The sequence below is a fragment of the Typopeltis vanoorti genome, chromosome 10 (genome assembly GCF_054136105.1).
Source record: "Typopeltis vanoorti isolate ZY-2024b chromosome 10, IOZ_Tvanoo_1.0, whole genome shotgun sequence".
In the NCBI taxonomy this organism is placed as follows: domain Eukaryota; kingdom Metazoa; phylum Arthropoda; class Arachnida; order Uropygi; family Thelyphonidae; genus Typopeltis; species Typopeltis vanoorti.
The window spans coordinates 128,283,930-128,308,300 of NC_143558.1; the positions used below are offsets into that span (position 1 = coordinate 128,283,930).

General features: G+C 35.3%; 1 protein-coding gene across 5 annotated transcripts in view; it reads left to right on the top strand.

Annotated features, from left to right (window-relative positions):
- Nucleotides 1-24,160, top strand: part of LOC150102782 (cell adhesion molecule 2-like) — a 150,792-nt gene extending 126,632 nt beyond the window's left edge. For all 5 annotated transcript variants that reach the window (XM_090399778.1, XM_090399781.1, XM_090399779.1 and 2 more), the window contains 3 exons: nt 1,365-1,498; nt 14,956-15,187; nt 23,194-24,160. In XM_090399778.1, the coding sequence (XP_090255904.1) occupies nt 1,365-1,498; nt 14,956-15,187; nt 23,194-23,318 (491 nt within the window). In that variant the 3' untranslated portion in view covers nt 23,319-24,160. The remainder of the gene's footprint in view (nt 1-1,364; nt 1,499-14,955; nt 15,188-23,193) is intronic.
- The last annotated feature ends 211 nt before the right edge of the window (nt 24,161-24,371 follow it).

The following is a 24,371-nucleotide window of genomic DNA, read 5'->3' on the forward strand; positions in this document are numbered from 1 at the left end:
TGGAGATCATAATGGGAAAATATAAATATCTTTTTAACATTCGTTTTTGAAATTTGAAAAGTTGGCGGAGATAGAAACCCAATGTTTGGTGTTGAAAGGTGTAATGTGGGTGGGAAAAAAAGTGCTTTTCTTGGGGATCACAAAGCACTTGTGGTTTGATAATGTCAATGAGATCGATTAAAGCTTGGAGTTGTTTCACTGTCATGAATTATATTCACTATTTGAGAGTATGAACATCGCAGTCGAGAACGTACTTGAATGAGCGAAAAAGAAACGTTCATTGTGTCGACCCAATAAGTTTTTAAAATTACATGGCATTGCCATAGTTGCAGTGATTAGGAAACAAAAACATCGTTGTTTGTAGCGTACGATATGAATATAATAATCATAGCTGATACGGTGGATAGCGGTGCTTATCGTGTACTTACCGGCTGCTCACGTGCACCTCTACTCGCAAGAAAATACTCTTCACTAGCAGCGAAGGGGTGTAGGAAGCGAAAAATTCAAACAGTTCTGCGCATATATTATGCATATTTCTATAATAGGACAGACAATAAGAGCTTGGATTACGACTACTTTTGATGGTCATTTCCTAGATCCCATAAATTAATTCCTTTTTTTTTTGTATACAATAAAACGTTAATACGCTATAAAACATACATTTTGAAGAATAATAAGTATGGAAATTTTCTATACAATAAGTTACATCTTTCTTGTCCGAGTTGAATTAACGTTCATCCGACGTCTTAATTATGGCCACGTCTGACTGTGATTGGTCTTGAGTAGGAGTACATGGACTGGTCAAAATCAGAAATGGCAACGAGTTTCGCGTGTTTTTTTTTTTTTTTTTTTCCTTCAAAATATTTGAAACTGAATTTCGGTTTGTTAATTAAGAGCGCCTGCCGATTAACTCTTATCTCGGACGTGAATGTGACCTAATCTTCTAGAAGAATTGTTAGTCAAGTACAAATATCAAGTTATTGTGAGCTAATTCTACATTCAATACTCGTTATTATTCATTGTCATTCGTTGTAAATAACATTTTTTCTCTAAAAATCAATACCAGAATTAATTAATCGTCATGGGAATACGGTGGAAAAAATAAAGGCAGATAAAGTTGATTTTTCTCGTGCATTCAAATCGTTCTCCCCATTTCGAGAACACAATCATCGCTCTCTGTTTTAATTAAGTGTGTGTGTGTATATAGATAGATAGATAGATGTGTGTGATCAAATGCTGAATGAAGAAAGATGTTATAAAATAACTATCTTATATTTTAATCCTTAATAATTTAACTAATTTTAAATAATTTCAGAAATTACAGAACGCTCTCTTCATTCATAAATCCCGATTATGTCTTCTAGTTTTGCCATCCGAAGGCCCGAAAATAAGCGGGGGACGTTCCGAATATCTCGTGGGAGACACCGTCTCTGTTAATTGTACATCTGCCAAGTCAAAACCTGCAGCGACACTGAGATGGTATATTAACGAAGAAATGGTAAGTGTCTTTTTATTAAAGATAATACGCTTCAAAGAGCTTATTTATTGAGCTCCAACTGTACACTTTAACTTGCTTTATGATAGATAGCCTCCATTGTCATCACTGAATCTTTATAACGTTGAACTTCCGTTTTATCTGTTCTATTCAGTTATAGATATTACTGAAGTTATATATATCACAGTATTCTGTATATCACTTGTTGGATATTAACCTCTATTTAGAAATGTCACCTCTTTTTTCCTTGAAATTTCTTTTTTAGAGCAAGATCTCCGACCAGTCAGCGATCGTTCTGGGTTATTTGAAGTGTAGTTGTCCGTATTTCAAACAAAGGTACCACTTTAGAAAATAAAATGATAAGAGCCATGCTATTGCATGGAATTCACCCGGATCTTGGATTTCAAGCGATATCAAAGAATAACCAACACTCCAGAATACGACATTTTTCAGTCTACTCTTACAATTAGCAAGTGCGTCTCTTTGTGTGCCTTTTTAGATCGATATGTCCGTTTATGGAAGGAAACACACAGAGATGAGAAATGTCACATGGCCACACCCGAATAACTTGGGAACTGGGAGAAAAAAAAAAAAAAAAAAAGGGTAGTAAAAATAAAAGAATTTACGAGACAGTATTTTGCAAAAATACAACACAATACAGTTAAAGTAAAGAAAAAAAAATCTGAAGACAAGAAAAAACAACATTGTCTTTTTTTTACACTTAATACCCCGAGTTCTCTAGAGGACTCAACAGATTAAGCTTAATGTAATAATAAATGCAAGTGTGGCGATTTTCTTTTATTAGACGAAGGCATATCACTGCTTCGCGTGCGACTGGAACATGGCAAACGGGTAAGAACACTAAGACTTCAGATGGATATTAGTGTTTGGATAATTGGATTTTTTTTTTTTTTTTTTTTTTTTTTTTTCCAGATTTAGCCAACTTCAGACCCGAGCTAAATTTTTAAATATCAGGTATGCAGGGAGAAACAGATATTTGGAGTACGCTTTGAATTAATTGATGTGTTTTTAATGTTAACCAGGCTATTCGTTCTGCAAAGGATTTAATTAGTATACTGATAACAAAGCGTTTCGAATTCTGCATAAAGTCAGAGACGCATCTTGAATAAATGAAACTCATTTCTTAGCATAAAACCAGACAGAAATTTTTTGGCACCTTGCGTTTAATCTATCATAGATTATCCTCAAGGAAACAGTAGTTTTTGGCGCAAAGAGTGATTTTGAAGTACTTCTGCATAGCCAAGCATCATCGACTTGTCTTGAGATGATAAAGGAAAACAGGTTTAATGCTACCCAGCGATCTTCGGCTAGAATATAAAGAAAATAGCGTTTCACTTTTATAGCCTCCCAAAACTCGTTCAGAAATTTAAATAAGATGGTTCCTTTCAGACTCGCACTAATGAGTTTTTAGCTTAGAATATTTAATGGATTCCTTCTTCATGCTTCGACTGTTCATGAGCTTAGCTTCCGCTAGCAACATGACCGAAAATATAATCAGCCCACATTGCACGGTTTAAATATCGATGTGAAGCGTAATAAACTAAATAAAATTATTCTTAACAAGAAATTTGATTTCAAATGCAATTGGTTGTTATCATTCTTGCATCTACTACGGCTTTGTGACCTGCAAATGCTATTTGGATTACTCAGTAGAAGTTTCCACTTTTTCTAAAATTAAATCGAATATTATAGACTTCTCGTTAAAATAGTAGAAACCGGAAATTTCAACTCGAACGGATGGTGAAATCTGCGCAATATTAGGATTTCATATCTCGTGTCCCATTTGCTGTCTTAACGAAATGCGACCCTGCAGCAAGGTGTTCTTTTCATTTGTTTTATTCTAGTTTAGAGCGAGTTGTTATAAGAGCTGTACGTTTTTCGATTGCGTATTCGAAATAGTCAAAGCTCATGGTATTGATTTTTATGCCATTATTCTGATAACCTCTTACACTCCATAAAATGAGTTTTCTCCATACCATAACACGAACCTTTGAGCAGTGCCACGAAACTGTATTGCATTTTGTATCCACTTACATTCAATATTTCTTTATGTATGATATATAGAGATATTGGATATTATGTCATATCACAGACAACCAAATGCGGAATCACTTAAAAGTTAAGCAGCACTTTTGACATAGATACAGACTTGCAGGGACAAGAATCCGATATGAATCTTATGAATATGAATTATGAACATTAGGCCTGACGATCATCGTCAAGCCTAATGTTTCTATTTAATAGACAATATAATAATCTATTCTGGATAAGTTTTCCTAAGATATTTTTCTGTTATTTTACGTTTTATTGTTTAAAAAATGTTTTTTATTCTCAATTCACTCTGTAGAAAACGGTAATGATTCAATTCTTTAATTCCATCTTAGTTTGCACCAATTCGTTAAATCTCCAGCTATAACGACCATTTCTATTGGTTAATTTTACCTAACGTTTCTTGTAATTCTATTACGTAACAATACTACACGAGCATTATCAGTTAAATATGAAACAATACAACTACGTATCAGAAAGAATCAGTATCAGATAAATTCTATTATAATGCTTCTCTCGTTAATTTTTTTAATTATTTCATATTTTTGATTTAATATTTACATTTCAAGTTAATGGTTTCAAATAACGTTTCCAAGGCTTCGATTTCCTTGTCCAATCCGTCGGTTCCATATTGATGATCCAGTTCAGATGTAGTCTTCATTTTTTCCCTCGACGAAGACAATTTTAGATCTCTTGAGACAAGCTACCAAGTCTCGCGATGCTCCCTGCGTTATCATAGCATAGCGAATGAAGCCTGCCCTTCTGTTATCGTATACCTGAAGGCAGACATGCTTTGCACATTCACCTTCTTCCCACGCTGAGATGCAGAGAGGATTAACGAAGGGATTGAATGAATTTAAATAAAAATGTTTTCTAAATAACTTGGACGTTTTGTTTTCAGTATACTATTGCAGTTGACACACGTTTCTTATCGACCTAAGCAAAGAAGTCATCGCAGGGTATGGAAAACAGAATTCGTCAAATGAATTTCATTTGTGTTTTTATTTTTTAATTTTTTTATTTATGCAAGCAATATATATAACTTCTCAAAAGCAGTGGACTAATATTAGAGACAACACTGAATAAAGTAATTGAGATTATTTTTCTTATTTATGAATCAGTGCACCTTAATGCAAATATTTCTATTTATTATTCGAAACACCACAAATATTTTTTTTTAATCAGAAAGTTATTCTAAAAAGCCTAGATAAAAAAAACTTACTTAATATATTTCGTTTGCAGAGATAATTATGTAATATTCGTTGCTGAAATAAGGTTTAACAGTATATGGGAGTTAAATTTTTTTTTTTCCAGTTGTCACGTGTTCTTATGCATGGATATTTTAAAACAGGAATTGTCACGAGCCTTGTTCGCACGCGCAACTGATTCTTCCTCTGTGTTGTGTATTGCTTGGCGTGCATATGGCCCAAAAGAGAAATCCTTTGCTTGAATATTCGATGGTCATACTTGGCCACATCCTTTTCGATATCGTCCGTTCTTGTTGACGTAAGATAGAGCTGTTGCGTTCTAAATGTAGCGTTTTAATTTTAAAACTATGGTTAGGTCTCAGTGATATCATAAACAGAAACATGCATTCAATACATAATTCTGAAGTAAAATTTATCAAGGAAACCGGAAAAAAAGTAATCACATTGGGTAGATACCCATGGAAGAGTACATGAACTATGAAGTTATGTATTTAGCACAGCAGTTATGAATTCACTTAATGCTAAAGATGAAATATTTTCGGTAAAATAATAAGATTTTAATCCAACAGTGTTTTTGTTTTAAAATGTTATATTCTTGAAGAGGATTTAAGAAAAGGCACCATCCTATCGAACCCTGGAATGTTTCGAATGGCTGATTTTCCCCGAAAGAAAATACAACTTTTTTTTTTGAATACGCTGTATTGTTTTAGTTTCAGTGAACTGCGGTATATTATCGAACACCGACTTAAACGGTTTCAGAATATGTGGTTGGTTAAAAAGTTTGGTTTCAAGTCCATCCTATTCGATAGAACCTTATTTTTGATTCTACGCATCTACTAGTACGGATACTGTATCGGGGACGAATGCTTTGTTTTTCATCAAAGCCACTAGCATTACTTTCAGAAGACAAGTATATGCCTTGTCTTCTGCTTCAAGAATTACAAAGCTTGTCAAAAGCTTGACTTACTGAGCAAGCAACATACCTGAAACTTCTCTCGTCTTTCTTTTTCTCGTGAATTTTACCCACAAAAGTGTCTTACTTTTTAGCGTCGTGGGTAGGTTACTGGTAATAAATTTCCGAAATACTTCGAGACCAAACATACTTTTTCAAGCTCTTTCAGGATTAGCAATGATTGCCTCACAACTGAGGACGAAATTCGTCTATCACCTAATGATTTTACATCTTTCCACTGTAGGTTTGAACCAACACTGTAGTCTGTTGCTTAGAGAATAGAGATGCTATCCACAGGGCGAATTTGTTTTGCCGCTGTGGATAGCATGTAAGAAACCAGGTCGCTATCTTACACAACATAAACACAACACACTGACCAGTAGCTCACCGAACTGTATATTTGTGAAGCAACGCCTACACAGAACCGCCATATATGGATATGGTCGCAAGTTAATGAGCTATCTTGAAGGCCAATCTGCATGTAAAATTAAGCAGATATAAGCCAACAATTGAAAATAATGGAATGCAACATATAAACTTATAAACGTCGCTCTGAAATAGTAGATGTTGTCTATTGCGAACCAAATTCAATTTTTTAGTTGACGTAAAGCTCCTGTTCCATCATATTCACGATGTTTGTGGTTTTTGTCGTGTGTGGAGTGAATGGGCTCGTGTGTATTACATGTTCACTTCGAGTTATGCGTGGCTCGAGGGAATAATACCCGAGTTGTGTGTGTATGCTAATAGTGGGTTAGCTAATCACGTATATTAAGCACAACATAAGAACAGACTGTGGCTGAAACTCGCTTGCCATTACACGCCGGTCCTTTCACCGAAATAGCGTGCACACTTGTTTCGTGAGGCAATTGTGCACTAATATCCTTCTTTTAAAACACTTTCCACACTATATAATTTCAGAAAAGGTAGCACACCAATATGCTGTGGGCAGGTTGGAAATAAACTACCTCAAGAACATGTAATTCGACATGCTAACCGTAAAGCTGGAATAGATTTGTGTACCTTCAAATGGATAAACCACAATAAATAAAAAAAGCCTTTTATGTGTGAATCCCCCCCCCCCCGACGTTCTGCAGGCAGGCAGGCAGATAGATCAGCTATCTGCTCAGAAGTAGTTGATATTTTAACGTCATTGTTCCAGTTTCTATTTCGGCATTGACTGAATTTTAGAGGGAGACATTGTCAACGATTAAAATATAAACCGCTATTAAAGTGCGTCCGATCTCCCTCGTTGTCAGTGCCTGGCTATTTTAAGTATGAAATATTTCTTGAGATCCACTTTTTTTAGATAAAATCGGTTGAACGAATGGGCTGCAGAGATATTCCCCCCTAACTTAAGTCATTTATCTTTGTCCTATTAAGCCTAATTTCTCTCGCAATCATAGCAGCGTAACCTTTTCGATTACAAATGTGATTGAAATTGGTTGAATTATGCGATTTGTAGAGATATCAGTGAAGAAGTTAAAAAAAAAAAAAAAAAAAAAAAAATCCTGTTTTCAAGGTGCTCCAGTTTGATTAATAGGAGCAAACGCTTCAAATTTGCCATTATGTCTTATGGAACAATTTGTTCAATGATAGATGGATAATACTCAGAACTAGTAACACTAGTTCGAATTTTGGCACGTATAATTTTCATCAGAGCACTCATCGACTCTCTTAAGCAGTTTAAGGGTCACTGCCGTAACTCTTGATGTGCGAGAGAGCTGACATTTCTAAACATGCGGCATTATCACGTTATTAGCAAAGTGACATATCCGAACTATTGAAATGTACACTAAAGTATACTCCATTCGATCAACTGTATAACAGAACGACCATAACTATTATTGCCAGAGCTGTAATATTTGAGTGCATTTTTCATTTGCCCCTTAGCAGAGAACAGATTTACGAGAAAAAAAATATGACCAAAGTCGGGTTGTTTCCGAAGACAGAAAAAGACAGATATAATAATATATCAGAGCATACAAGGTTTCTTCAAAGTGTTGATTTCAAGGCTTGGTTATTGTACCAATACAGAACATGTCTGTGCATATTCAGTCACATGTTGAAGTTCGCTGTGCAGCATGGGACTGCAGCGGTGAGTCAGTAAAGCTAAATTACATTTTATTTCAGAGATTTTTACGATCCCCATTTTAAAAAGGTCAGACTAGTGATCAGCCCCCAACCAAGTGATCAGCATTCTGACCAGCGGTCAACGTTGACAAACTGTCAAAATGCCATCTATTATCAGTGACACATAATGAGGCTGGAATTTCCATAGGCTTCGTGACGCAATTCCAGTTTCGAAATTCTACACGAGCCTTAATTTTCCGTTTGGTTTGTTCTTTGTCGATTTTAACGTTTTTGGTTTTAAGCCGTTTTTATAGTAACTGTTATCATTGATTTTTATGAGAATAATTTGTTAGTTAATTTTTACCTTAACTGAGGATGTCGCTGACTTCTGCATGTGTGCGTGACAGAGAAGTAGGTTACTTTAATTAGATGTTTCGGAGGTTTTGGTTTAAAGGACCGGGAGGATTTTTCATTTGCCTTACGTTAACAAAGAGTTAATGCTTTGAAAGAAGAGAACATCGCATTAATTTATGTTTAAAGAAAAACTATGGTCATAAATAATTGACGAAATTTTACATTTGTATGCATTTATATATGCTTATCTTTATTGTCCATTGTATTGAATAGTTCAACCGAAATATAAACCACGGTTATATTTCTAGCAAGTATGTTTGCGCATGCCCATTTGAATTAATAGGCGCTGATAGTGTTTCCGACTATCGTGTGGAATTTTGAAAAGAAAATTTTCTTTTCACGCATCGCGAATGTGTAAAGAAACATTTCGAAGAAAACAACCATTCTTCATCTAGTTAACTGAGGTTCTTTACCATTTTCTTTCCTGTCTCAATTCTTCTTCTAGCTTACTTTGTTTCTTTGATACAAGAACCATTTTCCTTCCATCCTTTCTGTCCCAAATCTTCTTCTAGCTTACTCAGATTATTTGCAAGTGTCATCTTCCTCCACAGTTTTCTGCCCTAAGCTCTTCTGGTCTAGAATTTTCTTTCTGCCAAATTTTTTCTCCATGTTATCCACGACGTCACCGTGGTGTTGTGTCCCAATTTACGATTTCTACTCTAATCTTACAAATTCCTTTTATCTATATTCTTCTAGCTTCTATGCCCGAGATTTTACCAAAACGTATACCAATATCTAAGTTATTGCTCCCCGTAGTACCCCTGATATTTGTATTTATACTACGCCTTTTGGGATATTTCGTTTAGGATATTACATGCATAAACAAGGAGAAAGAACTCAAATATATCTGAAAGTGTAACTATTGCAGTCGTGACACTTAACTCGATTCTCAACTTAAAATTTTCCGCGTGACTAAGTACAATATTTTCAAGTGGTTATCAACTGCACCATTTATGTTGTCATAAATAGAGGGAAAGTCAATCTCGAATATATCTCTTAGTATTTAAATATTATTGCAGTCGTGACTCTTAATCTCTTTCCTCAACATTAAATTTCCCGCGTGATTAGGTACGATGATTTTAAGCGGTGCATTGGATTAGCAACATCAGACAACTCTTTTATCATTGAACAAAAGGTTTATTAAGTTTCTAAACATGGTACAATTCAAATACTAAACTAAAATACTTATAGACTAACATTAAATTATTACAAGCAATATGGCTATTTGTGATTATGCCGCCATACACATTAATTCATAAATTCACCTGATGTGAACAAATTAGATCAATTCATACTATCTGATTATTCATACTGAAGTAGATTAACAAATCATTCACTGCTAACACATACTTGTGACATTTCAATTATTTTATACATTACATTAGGCATTCAATTCTTAGGATACGTAATTACTTAATTCACACTATTCCGTTATATGCACTAACACACAATTATATCACTTAAATATCTTGTGCAATGTAATAGACATGCAAAATTACCTTAGGACTCTTAATCATTCACAAATCTTTAACACTAGTCAATCTACACACAACACATTCTATCATATTCTAATGTCCTAGTATAACTTCAACAGTTCTGTATTGGAATCACGATACTTTTCACAGACAAATTTTTAGCCAACATAGGTTATGATTTACAGTACGTTTCTAGAGCTCTTCGTATGGGCCTTTATTCTTTTCCAAACGAACCTCTGATATAACTTCTCGTAACTCTGGAATACTTTAACACACATATATATTTGCTCCTATTAGCAACGAGGACATCGATCTCTTTACGGCTTTCTGCTTTGCGTAGTTATCATTGGCGTCGAAACGAAGAAGATCCCTCCTTTTCTAGGACTCTATGGCAATTTTCTTTGCTTCCTACTCGGGAAAAACGGGAATCGAAATCCCGCTCACTTTCGTTTCCGTGTTGTGACGAGGAGATATTACCCCTGTCGCCACTCAGGAAAACCCCGTGAACTCCACCAGAACCAAAACCAAACTCCAAGGCCAAAAGCGACTATCCAAAAAAGATGCTCCCCAGGGGGTTACCAGCCCTTTTATAGCTGCTCCCCCACCTAACGGCACCTTTTCTTACTTCCTTTCTCCTCCTTCTACTTGTTTTTTAATCATCGACCAATTAGGGTGGCGTTTTCTCACCAACGTCATTTGATCGGTAAGCCTGTTCTCAATGTTTCAATCTGGGGATCGGCCCTAAGCGATAGCTTTGCTTTTCTTGTGTCAAACGTTTTCTATGAATTCTACTTAATAACTTAATCTCTCGCATAACGTATTTTATGACTCACCCCTTTCTACTTATTTACTTAACTCTCTCATTTTTAATCGTATTACAATATTAATCTATACTTTCCTTTGTTAGCTACGTATTTAGTTAGAATTCCTTATTTTAAGTCATATTACAATATTAATACATTCCTTCCTTTATCAGCTACTTTAACAACAACCCTTACGTTTTATACATTTTATTGGATGCAAGAAATTTTCCATTAAATAATTCATTTTTTTATGCAGGGGTTTTAATTTATGATATTTATTCTTCATGTTACACCATGATAGCTGAGAATACTATATTCCTAAGATTTCAGGTGTAACAGTGGTGTTCTTCTGGATCGCTTTCGACTAGTCCTTAATTTGACTTCTTGCCTAATCGTGCTCTTCTCGCTCATACTCTCGATATGTGTTCAACTAACTCACTCTGGAAGCTCTGATCTCATCAGTAATTGAGAATTTGTCGGGTTGGTATAGTTCGAAATTGTCTTATCCATTCTCCTGTTATCTCTTATAGACCCAAAGACTTTTTAAGAATTTTAACTTCAGAGATCTCTAAGGCAAATTCTTTATTATGTTCCAGGTTTCTGTTCCATATAAAACAATAGATTTAATTGATTGTTTCTTATATTTCTGTAGGTAATTTATGTTGAAGATGACAATCTTCATTCGATTCATGTATTCTAGCTCAGTACTAATTTTATAAATTTGAGTAATAATCAATGCTCCATATATTGGAAGGGAGTGGCATTTTTAAACTTTTGTTTACTAGTACGAACTTTGTCATTTTCATCTGTGCCTTCTTCCAAATGTTTCTGGTTGGTTTCTAATCCAATTTTTAGCAGCCGTTTTAATTTTCTGAATGTTATTCTTATGTCTTCGTGATTTTCTCCAAGTAAGTAAATATTAACCGTATATCCTAATGTTACTGTTCTCCTTGTGTTGTCTTTTACACAGTTGATATAATGCATTTTTCCCAAGCTAAATTAAATAGGATTTATGAAAGGGCGTCTCCTTGTTTATCCTGTCATATTAATAGTGACATGATCGCAACTTTTGCTATTAATAGCAAAAGGATCACCTAATTCCATTAGCCAGTGTCATACGGATTCTCTAAGCAGTTCAAATTTTGAATAAACTTATCTTATGAGGCATTAAAAGTTCATGTAATACTCTCAAAGGTCTTCTCTTTTAATGCTATCTTTTGTTCGTTTTTTTTTTATGAAAAAAAAACGAACAAAAATATGGACAGGCTGAATTATATTGCTATTTTTTCGTCTAAAAATAACCAACTAGGGACTGTTTTGTTCTGTCCAGTATCCTTCCGATATGCATCTAGTTTTATTCATCAAATTGATATTCTTTTTAGTATGCATGAGATAATATTTTGTACTTGGGAAAGAAGCGATATTCGTCTGTGATTTTCACATTCCTTTTTATATTTAGTGATTCTCAGTGTTCTGAAGCTCTCTTTGTTTTTCCAAATTAAATCTGAGTGTTTCTGTAGTGAATTCATTACCATCATATTTCAAGATTCGACTACCGTCCCATCAGTACCTGGTGCTCTGTTTCCGAGTTGCTTTATACTTTCTTCCATTTCTAGTGATGTAAGTTTTTTGTTTAAAGAAATATTAGATCAGGAGGTTTATTGCAGTTTAGTAATTGATTTCTGCCTGTTTATTTCATGTAAGGTTTGTCCGCTGCTGTTGTTGAACATCGTTTATTTCACGTGATCAGGTTTTTTGATGTAAATTGTTTCAGATTTTTCTGAAATTTTTCTATTTTGTCTGTTTGAACTATAAAAATGCGTGTTTTTCAGCTGAAAGTTTATACGAAGAGTCTAATGGGATATAATTAAGCATTTCCGCAAAATAGAAAGATGCGGTGAATAATAATAGTTCTCATTGTATGAGTTTACAAAATGCTTTTTTTTCAAAAATCTACCGCGAGATAACAAATTATATTGATTGAAATCTGTGCAGCACAGATTTTAAAAAAACAATCTGTGAAAGCAAAAGAGGGGGGGGGGGGCTGATTTGTTACGTTTTTCTAGTGCTGCTTAGGACCGTTCTTAAGCAGATTTACAAAAGACAGGGAATAGTAACTTTTTGAAAATGTGCGTTTTTCATAGAATGATTCCAATCTTTGAGGATGATGTCTGCATCATCCTCAAAAGAAGGAATAATTTATCTTCTGCTTCCCCTTGAAATCCATGTATTATAGGATGGTGAAATATTTGCGAAACTCCTTTATTTTCTAATTAATTTTTGTGATTGACTGTAGGAGAGATTATTTCTGTTACTTTTATATTACTCATTACAACATTTATTTCATTTCAACGTTTTTATCTTTTTCCCCCCGAAATATTATTCAGTTTCTTAATTGGAATTTAATTATCATCACTTTCCGATGTCCGAAACGTTAATTGCTAATTGCTTTATGTGAAAATTGTAGAATAAATGAATAAATTGGAAAAACTTCCGCTGCAAGTAGTAACGATATAGTTTGGAAATTACAAACTGATTGGCATGTTACGGTAGATTCTCAGTTTTCGTTTAGTAATACTTCGTCTCTTTAGTTTCAGATGAATTCGATCCATTTCCCTAATTGTTATCCTCTAGACATAGAGGATCGAGTTATTTCAACCTAATGATTATCTTTTTGCCTTCTCATGTTATAAAATCGGCAACATTATGTTATGCCTGAGAGTCCTATCGAGGTGAATGCGTGGAAAGATTCGATGCGAGCAAAGCGGTGAAAGAAAATCCGTTGTTTTATATATATATATATATATATATATATATATATATATATATGGTGGGGGGGGGGCACTTTAGGAAAAAACAGGAAATATGATAATGGGAAATATGTAGGAAAGAATGTTAGAAATATTTCACTCGGGGACAACGTATAAAATGTGAACGATCCTAAGTGCTGGCATCACGCACAGCTACTCTTGAAACTAGCACACGAAAGCAGTGAAATAACGTGCTGATTTCTCTCAGGTATTCTAGCTTAACAGTCATTTGCCGAAGGAAGGATACCAAGAATCTATAACAGCCGCATTTTATTACACAGATTTTTCCATTCTTATTGCAGAACCCCATACACAAATATCTGAAACAATGGAAAATTTCAATAATACGAGCAAATGCAGAAAATGATTGGTGTTGTACGTGCACTCTCGCACACAGGCGAGAAACTTGGCCGCAATTGTTAGGCAGCCAGTGACTCAATAATTGTAAAGCAACTGTGTTTGTTTCTTTTTTTTTGTTGTTGTTGTTTTTTATTTTCTTTGTTATGTTTATTTTATGTAAATTACAGATTTTTCTAGGAAAGCTTTGTTAATTTTTTTTTTTTTTAAATAAGTACTTACTCGAAAAAAAATTTTAGAAATGATGAGAAACTAAGGTGTATACATCCGGGTATTGCGATCATGTCCAACGTTTTATGTATACATCTGTAATTAACAAAGGAAGTGTTGCTTGTCTACTTCTTCTAGTTATTAGGTTCACTTGTCAGCGATGCTCTCTTATTTGAAATTTAAAAGAACTATGGGCAGTGTCTAATGATTTAAAATTTCTCTCATCGATGGCAATTAACATTTTGAATTCATATATAATAAGCAAACATAGGTATAATTAAATGTATAGTTTGCAACGTGATCAACAGACTGCAACATCTCTCGAGGTCTGTTATCCTTTATTTATTATTATCCAAGTCACGTACTTTATCATAGAGCAGACTTCAGTTTTGTTGTAACAGACATAAATTAACTCGTTAGTACTTCAGCCATGTATCAAATGAAAAGTGAACACCTGCATTACAGAACTGATTTAATTCATTTAACCAGCTGACACTAAGTGTTCAGGTTGGTCTACTAAGTGAATTAATTCTACGCTATTTGTTTACACTGTGTTGTGTTTCAATATAGCATGATAACTTCTTACTAGAAAAGATTTAAATGCTGACCAATGACTGAGAATGAGGAAAGAAAGATAGAAAAAGAAATGTTAAACAGAAAAATTTCAAAAATCTTTTAACTTCACCAGTAATACGGTGGAAGATGAACTTGGTGTCCGGTGTAAGACCAACATCCCGGTTATTGGAGACCTGAAAAGGATGGTCTCTAGATCAAGTAAAAATCCTCAATGCCTACGATAAAGGTTGGTCGATTGGTAGAGCCTCTGCTACTAATGGCTCACCCAATAAAAAAAAGTTAAGCAAGTTTGAGCGCGGTTATTAGTTGGAAGGGGACCAATCGTTCGATGCTATTGCCACACTCTCCCTCGATGAGTCTTTGGACTCCCTGGAGGTGTCACGTAATAATAATACTGAAAATCTATTGGTTTGCAACTTCAAGTACGTAGGGAATACACACTTAAAAATTCGCAATAACTAATAGTTGTTTTCAAGTATCTGAATTGAATCATTGTAATTATTTTCAATTTTCAGGCTCCAGAATACGAAACCGATTACTCAACCACTCTTCATGCAGATGGGCTTGAAACATCGAGCCTCGGTCTACGGTTCACTGTAAGCAACAAGCATTTTCACGAGGGAAATATGAAATTAAAGTGCACGGCCACCATTTCTCGCGTGTATACCATGAGTCATGAAGAACTAGGAGTGTATGGGGGCCGCCAGCAAAATTCCGGACTTCAAATCACAGAAAATATGAGTAGAGGTAAGACTGTTTTGACGAAACTTAGCTGTTTGGATGCAATTCTAAATTACAATAAAAGAATGTTTATTTTGTTAATAAAAAGCTACTTTTATTCCTATTGTTGTCTTTCATATTTATGATTTCGTCAGTGGTATTTAATAATTTCAACAATTAGAATATCAGCAATATTGCGTCAGTTATTTTATGTTATGATTTTTTTTTTTTTTTTTTTTTGCTCTCGTGGGCTAATTGTTAGTTTAAATAAAATTCTTTATGGCTGTATTTATTTATTTAAATATCCTGTACATTGTTGTAGACAGAGGAAGCGGTCCGTGTTTAAGTTTTTTTGGCTGAATCATTGGTTAAATTAGTGAAAACAAACAGGCTAGAAATGGATGTATAAATCAAACTTTTTTTTTGTTCCATGCTGCGTTCACCTGCTATGGAGTGTTTTCAGACCAAAAGTGAGAAAATATTTTAACAATGAAAAACTCTTGCAGTAAAAAATAAACATTTAGAAACAGGTTGGGCGCTTTACGAATAAAAGATTCTTGTGGATAGTAAATACTTAAGCAAGTAGATCTAAGTGAGCTACTTATCAAAAGTCCAAGAAACAGACATGTCGTACATCAACAGAGCTGGTGGGACGAACTTTTTTGACAGAGATTGATTGGTAGACCACAGCGGTCTTCAGATCTCGCCCCTCTTAATTGATTTTGGGGTGTACCTTCCACGATGAAGTTCCAGTAAGAACTGGTATCTGACAACTAGGGATATCATAGGAATACCCTCCGGAGAATCGCCACCAGCCGCAGTCTCAGAAGTTTTCCAAAGTTTGAAATATCTTAAATGAAAACAGAATATGGTAAGCTCGGTTTAGAATGCATCGATCGCTGTTTCAAGCGAATTGAACGGTGTTCAGTAACTCGGAATGTTATAAATGAAGTCATTGTCGACCGAAATATAAAACTTTAAAAGGTATGTTTTTTTTATGAAGATATGCAACAATATTTACTTATACCATTTATCTGGATAGTCTGAAGAAACCATATTCGGACATTTTAAAGACAGGGTGGATTTGAATCCGGAATTGTCTAGGAACATCAATGGAAATGTCAGCTTTCAGCGGATGTATCCATCTGTGCGGAACATGCTACCCCCATTTTTTTTCCCGGCAATTAACACAAACAGATCCTTCATCAACTAATCTGTCTGCGTTGATCCGTTTGTTTATCCAACAAAAGCTAATGTTTCCTAACGAAATTTGAAATGAGTAAAATTCGGACTTGTGATGAGTGGTAAAGCTGGTGAAAGTCTTGATCATTACGCAGAATGAATGCTCGCTTATACGTATACTTTTAGAACACATTCATACGCATTTCACTGATGTAACTCTAGTGATGTTATTTATTTCTGAAAAACTTGACACAAACTTGCTTTACAAGATTCTTGAAACTACAAAAACATTATAATTTGCCTTCAAACACTAATGTTGTACTTATTCTTTCACTTCGGGCACATTTAAAAAAAATGGATACCACACACAGCGGAAACTTTGCTAATCAAGTCCTAAGCGTCGTCTGCTTCTGTCACGACTGCAGCGCCTCCTCGCCAAAGTACACAGTTTTAAAGAGAATTCGCAAGTCTTTGTGACAAAAATCTTTACAGCTCCCTTTGGGGGAAGCACATCCGTCACAGGAGTGTCGATGTTGCATCTAAAAAAAAAAACTCAGGCGAGTAATTGACTCTAAAATACAAGAAATGAGGTGAGAGCTTTATGGTGCGATGCAGCTCCCACACACACAAAAAAAAACTATATAATTATCATTAACTAAACATCAAGAAAATATATAATCATTATTAAGAAACAAGCCAATAGCATTAATTAATTATATCAGTTTTTAATCTGGAAAGGGCATCAGCGTTACCGTGACGACTACCCTTTCTATATGTAACAGTCAGATTATAACGTTGTAGGGCTAAAGCCCATCGGGACAACTTGGCACCATGAGGGGCACTTTTAGTTAGATAGGTCAGAGGGTTATGATCTGAAATTACCTGTATTTCAGCACCAAATACCCATGTGTCAAACTTTTTCAACGCCTCCAAGACGCAAAAAGCTTCCCTTTCAATGGTTGACCATTTCATTTGACAGGAATTTAGTTTCTTACTGAAGAAAGCAATGGGCAATTCTTTTCCTTGTTCGTTGTTTTGAGCTAAACATGCGCCAATTGCTGTTGCTGATGCATCCGTATACAACTGGAACGGCTTGTCGAGATCTGGAGTATGCAAAGAAGGCATTTTTATAAGCTCTTCCTTGAGTTTCGTAAAAGCTTCATCAGCATCAGTAGTCCAAGGAATGTTGTTTGGGACACTTTTCTTAGTCAGATTTGTCAGTGGTAATACAATTTGGGAGAATCGTGGTATGTAGTCACGGTAGTAGCTAGCCAGTCCAAGTAGACTTCTTACTTCCTTCTTTGTTGCTGGTGTCGCTAAACCTTTTATAACCTCGACCTTCTCTGGGTCTGGAGAATGTTGACCGGATCCAATCAAATGACCTAGGAACTTCACTTGATTTTTCCCGAATTCGCATTTTTCTAGGTTTACTGTTAAACCCACCTCTCTTAATGTTTTGAAGACTTCATCTATGTTGGTGAGATGTTCAGACCATGTTTTAGAAAATATAGCCAAATCGTCGATATAAGATCGGCAGTATGCCTTATGAGGAGCTAGTGCTTTATCTAATGATTTCTGGAATGTGCTTCCAGCGTTCTTCATTCCAAACGGTAAGACATTCCATTGATAGTGACCAGAATGCGTCACGAATGCGGTGAAGGGCTTTGCTTCCTTTTCCATAGGGATTTGCCAATATCCCTTGGTGAGGTCAACTACAGTGATAAATCTTGCTTGTCCTACCTCAAATAATAAATCTCTAGCTATTTTCATTGGATAAGCATCTGGAATAGTAAAACTATTCAGCAATCTAAAGTCAATGCATAGTCTGACACTTCCATTTTTCTTAGCCACACAAACAACGGGATGAGCCCATTCACTGACACTTGGTTCAATGAGACCCATATCTAACAGTTCTTTGACTTGTTTGTAGAGTGATTGGCACCCTATAGGGTTTGAGTCTCTTAGGGGAACAGTTCTCTGTAACTTTGATGGAGTGTCCATCAACTTTGGCATGACCAGGTTTGGAACTAAAAACATCTGCATATTTCCGGAGGATGTCAAAAAGTTCTTGTTTTTGTTCTTCCGTCAAGAGAGCTTTCATATCCTCAAGGTGTTTCCTAATATCTTCAACTGATTTATTCATCTTGTCAGCAGGTGCATAGTGGAGTGTTCCGAAATCTTCATCTAGTTCGAAAACTAGACCGACATGATTAATTCTTTGAATATATGGTCGAAGCTTATTTATGTGGAGCTCCCTGATACTTCCATCCTTCATCTCAACCTTCGCAGAATGTGGTCTAGTAAGTTGGACGACTGTAGCAGGTCCTGTCCAAGTATTTAGAAGCTTATGAGAGGATGAAGGTAACAATACTAAAACCTTTTCACCAACCATGAAGGATTTTTCTTTAGAACGAAGATTATATCTGGAGGAGTATTGTTCTTGAGACCCTTTGGCATTCTCGGATGCAATTTCATGAGCTTTTCTTAGATTTTCAAGAAGCTCTTGTAAATAATTTTCAACCGAGCGAGAGGCAGCAGTTGGGATGACTCGTCCACCAGTCCAAATTTCTTTTAACAAAGATAAGGGGCCTGGAGGTAATCTTCCATATACCAACTGGAAAGGTGATAACCCAGTAGTGCTATGTGGTACTTCTCGGTATGCGAATAGAAGATAGGGAAGATGTAAATCCCAGTTTCTTCCATGTTCCTGTATATTCTTATTCATCATCTCTTTTAAAGTTCTGTTCCAACGTTCAACAGCGCCCATACTCTCAGGATGTCCTGGAGTGGAAAAACGTGGAGCTATGCCTAGCAGATCTTCAAAAGCTTGAGTGAGTTTAGATGTGAAATTCGTACCTTGGTCGGTACAGACCATTTTAGGAAATCCAGTCTGAGTAAATATCCTCATTAGAACGTTACATGTAGTTTTAGCACTTATTTCCTTGACAGGTATGGCTTCGGCCCATCTAGTGCATAAATCAACAGCACATATTATGAATCGATGTCCTCTTCCCGATGGGGGTTCTAACGGTCCGATACAATCCACGCTCCATACCTCAAACGGAGCTTCTGGTCTGACGATAGGTCGTATGGGGATTCTATCTCTATATGTAGCAGTCCTTCTCATTTGACATTCCTTGCAGCTTTCGCAATATTTTTTCACGTCTTGTTTAATGGTAGGCCAAAAGAATGAGTACTTGATTCGCTGACGGGTTTTCTTTTCGCCGAGATGGCCAGCAAGAGGGATTTCATGTGCCATCTTTAAGACATTCTCTCGTTTCACACGCGGTAGCACTACTTGTCTAATATTCTCGCCACAAATATGTTCATTATGAAGCAGAACCCCATTGTCAAACGCATAGGAATTTTTCTGTCTTTTTGCCCATTCAAAACACCGAAGCGTCTCATCATCCTTTTGAAGTTTGCCGAATTCGAATTTTGTTTTTTCTGGTATACACTCATTTTCTTCACCTGGTGGGGACTCTATCGTACTTACTGCCAATGCTGTACTGGTTATTTTCGAAGTCATGTCTTCATCTTCATCATCTTCTGACCGTTTATCGCTTAAATCTTTTGATTTCAGAACCGGTGTCTCCCAATGATGACTACTCTCATGTAGCTCGACGCTTTCGACCAGCATTTCATAGGCAGAGGAGCTCAGTAGCAGATCGGTAACCAGTTTTCTTGAGACAGCACATGTGACTGGAACATTACCATGTAAATTATCATCAATTTTCATTTCAAAAATCCTTAAGGGTGTTATTTCATTTTCTCCGAAAGCAGAAGATATTTCTATCTTACTTTCTCCATCATGGGGCGTATCTGCCACTAAATCTTTGCGCACTACCGATATTTGCGCTCCCGTATCTATTATTCCATTTAAAACCCTACTTCCACATTTGATTTTGACCACCTTCAAATCATCTACATTTCGATCAATGTCCACTGATTTGGATACTGGAATGGAAATTTTGGCAGTCAACACACCTGATTTATCGTCATTCCCAGTGGTAGACGTTTGAACTAGGTTACTGTGTGCTGTAGTAGGAGTACCTTTTGATTGACTATTTTTCATACAAAACTTGGCAATATGACCTTCCCTTCTACAAGTAAAACAAGTTGGTTTGTAGTGAGGCTTGTATGAATCATCATTTCGCCACGGCTGGTACCATCTCGGTGGACTTTGAGAGGGAGATAACTTATTTTTGAATGTTCGCTCAGCAGGTGGAGTATAAGGTCTAAACTTTTCAGTAACCTTGTCCTTCGGAATAGCTCCGATGGGCTTCCTTGATGTACTACGAACACTGTCGTATTCGTCCAATCTGTCAGCTAACTTGGTTGGAGAAACGAATTTTGTCCAGTTGTCTAAGAGATGTTCTCTCACTTCATGTGGTACTTTCTTCTTCAGTTGATCCGTAATAATTAGATCTTTTAACCCTTCAAAATCCTTGATATCAAGGCCACCAATCCACTCTTCGAAATAATTAGTTATTTCATAACTGAAATCCCTCCAAGATTTTTCTGCAACCTTTTGGTGCATCACAAACTTTTTTCTGAAACTTTCAGGATTCGGTCTAAATCTCTTTAGTAGAATTGTTTTAATATATTCATAATCTTCGCAATTTTCTTCTGACTCTCTACCAATTAATTGGACAATCTCAAATGGTAACAAAGTCAGGAGACATGATATCCAGTCTTTAACATCTATTTTTGTTCTCTTAGCTTGTCTTTCAAACAGGGATAGGTATATCACAATGTCATCCTCTTGTAATCTAAACCTAGGCATTAACTTAATTAGCTCAAGACAATATGGTTTATTGTCACTGGATACTGGAGTTGAGGTTGGTTGAACACGCGCTTCAATTTCCAGTTTCTTCAACTCGAACTCCATTTGTTCTCTTTTCTGTTGGGCCCCCAATTCATCTTTCCGGCATTGGGCTTCTAGTTCTTCCTTCCGCCGTTGAGCTTCTAATTCTTCTTTCTTCATCAGTTCTTCCTCGAGTCTGGTACTAATAATCGTCTCCAACATCCCTTTAACAAATTCTTCTTCATAAAATTTACTTCCAGTAATAATCATTTTAAGATCTATCACTTTCATTTCAACAGTTGGCTTCTCTCCCAATTCTTCAGCCAATTTACGTAAATCTTCCTTTCTACCTTTGGTTAAATAAGTCATGGTGCTAAACAATAACTCTCTTTACTGATAAAAAAAAAAATCACCCTAAAAAAAAAGAATCAATTGCACTTTTTTTTTTTTTTTTTTTTTAAAGCCCAAAAAGAGATGTATACATTTGGCGATTATGGGACTCATAATTAAATTCAACATATCATTTGTAAACATAGATAAATCTTACAATATTATCAGATAAAAACTTCAACTACACAATTTACTACACTTTCAAATACACAAATATATATATATATATATATATATATATATATATATATATATATATATATATATATATATATATATATATATATATATATGTGTGTGTGTGTGTGTGTGTGTGTGTGTGTGGATATATAAAAACAAAACAAAAACAAAAAAATAGTTCCGATTTTACACCGCTACTATATAATAACTGAAATCTCGAAACAGAACTATCAAAACAGTATGCAAAAATTAACTATGATAACACTGTAGTGTTCTTTCTCTGGCGAGAAATCACAAGTTCTGACTGTTCCAAGATGGAATTAACATGCAAAACAGGACAAATCGGTAACTGCAGAACAAAATAAATTTAAAATTAAAAAAAAAAAAAACTATTCTGAACTATCTGGGACGAAAATATAGCTTGAATACTGGCGTGTTTTTCATTTATCCAATTTTTTCATTTGTACTACTGTTCCAGGATGGAACAAAATTTGAATACTGACGTATTCTTTCTCTGGCGAGAAATCAAAACTACTACTGTTCCAGGATGGAACAAACTACGAACACTATTTTTTTTTTTGTTTTGTATTAAAACAGACTTTCGCCCAAATAATCAAAATAGAACTCTAAAACATGGGAGCATGTATTTACATAACGAATTGCTCTCACCTTGTAGGTCTTATCGACTGCGCCAGTAAAATTCGGACTTGTGATGAGTGGTAAAGCTGGTGAAAGTCTTGATCATTACGCAGAATGAATGCTCGCTTATACGTATACTTTTAGAACACATTCATACGCATTTCACTGATGTAACTCTAGTGATGTTATTTATTTCTGAAAAACTTGACACAAACTTGCTTTACAAGATTCTTGAAACCACAAAAACATTATAATTTGCCTTCAAACACTAATGTTGTACTTATTCTTTCACTTCGGGCACATTTAAAAAAAATGGATACCACACACAGCGGAAACTTTGCTAATCAAGTCCTAAGCGTCGTCTGCTTCTGTCACGACTGCAGCGCCTCCTCGCCAAAGTACACAATTTTAAAGAGAATTCGCAAGTCTTTGTGACAAAAATCTTTACAAAATGAAATCGTACTCTTTTGTTGATACTCCAGCCAAAAGGCTGCGGGTTCGACTCCCGCCGTGGGCATTTGTGATTGTCGATTAAAATACTAGTGGTGGTCGGCGGTAGATGGCGTTGGTGTAGACGATGAAGGTAGAGTGGTGGAGACGGAGAGTTGTGGAGTAATAATAGTAATTTTTTTATGCAAATTTCATTTTTTCAGTTTTTCTAAATTATATTGCGCATTTTGTAAGTTTAACTGTTTATTTTTTATAAGTTAGATTGTGAGTAAATTACTTGATTAAAAAGTAAGTACTTTTAAGAGTATGCTATAATGTTAGCATTGATATAAAATTTCATATTGTTGTATGCGAAGTGTTAACTCGTTTTGGTTCTTTTTTCCAGTTCGAAACACGGCAGCGATGGTGGTAAAACCAGTGCGGTGGATGGTGTGGACAGTTGCTTTCTTCGCTGTCTTTTATGGCAGAAGTCTCATTCCAGTAAGTCCTGTGTCTCAAGGAAATTGTTAAGTCTTCAGTAACAGTGCAGATTCCAAAATGCATTTCGAACTGTGATAATTAGAGTCGACAACTACTGGCACGTTCCAACTACATAGGGTGCAGCTCAGTTACAGTCACGGATCGGTTAATAGCACTGTTGGTACATAAAGAGAGAGAGAGCAGCTCGTGGAGTATCGTTTTTGACTAGATTCAACTGTCACTGTTCTAAGATAGCAGACCACATTTGTACCGAAACGAGGGGGTAGAAAAAAAACTGTTCAAAACTTACGAAGGGACATAAAAAAAAATCCTTCACGATAGAACCTCATTTGAAACTTTAAATGTTTTCGTTACAGAAAACAATTTTACGTTGATTATTGTTGTTATTGTTTTCTGTTTATAACAGTGTTGACTATCTGCGTTCGACTTATTTTTGTAGTCATCACTTGGCTTCAGTTCCAAGCATTTATTCAGATTTATACTTAACTACAGACAACCAAAGACATTCCTTTTGTCACAGCTTTTAAACTTTCGTAGCCGTGGATTATAATGTGAGTTCAAATCAAAAACAATCTTCAAGAAAGATTCGTGGGGAACGTCTTCTGCTGAAGTTTTGGTCAAAAATAGTTTTTATTAAAAAACCTATTAGTAAAATTAGATTAGAAATCACTTGACAGTTAAAACATTGCTGAAAACTAACCTCTTTTATATATATATATATATATATATATATATATATATATATATATATATATATATAAAACCCAAAAAACCAGAAGAGTTGGTCTTGTTCAGTGGTTTCTTTAGTTCTGTATAAGTTGAAAACTATGTCGAAATGGTAACTTAAATCAATAAACTTTGTTGTAGTTTTATCTACTTCTTTTTCTATGCGACGTGTGTGTGCGTGTGCACGCGCGCTTTCGTGAACAAGAATATTTCTCAATCGAATTCGCAATTTTTATCGACTGCCTGAAGTTAACGTGACTGACAATAGCGACGAAAATGCTTCAGATAAACACCAGTTGCGTTTCCTTTTTTTTTTTTTTTTTTTTTTTTTTTTTTTCACTTAGCTGCTTTGTCTAT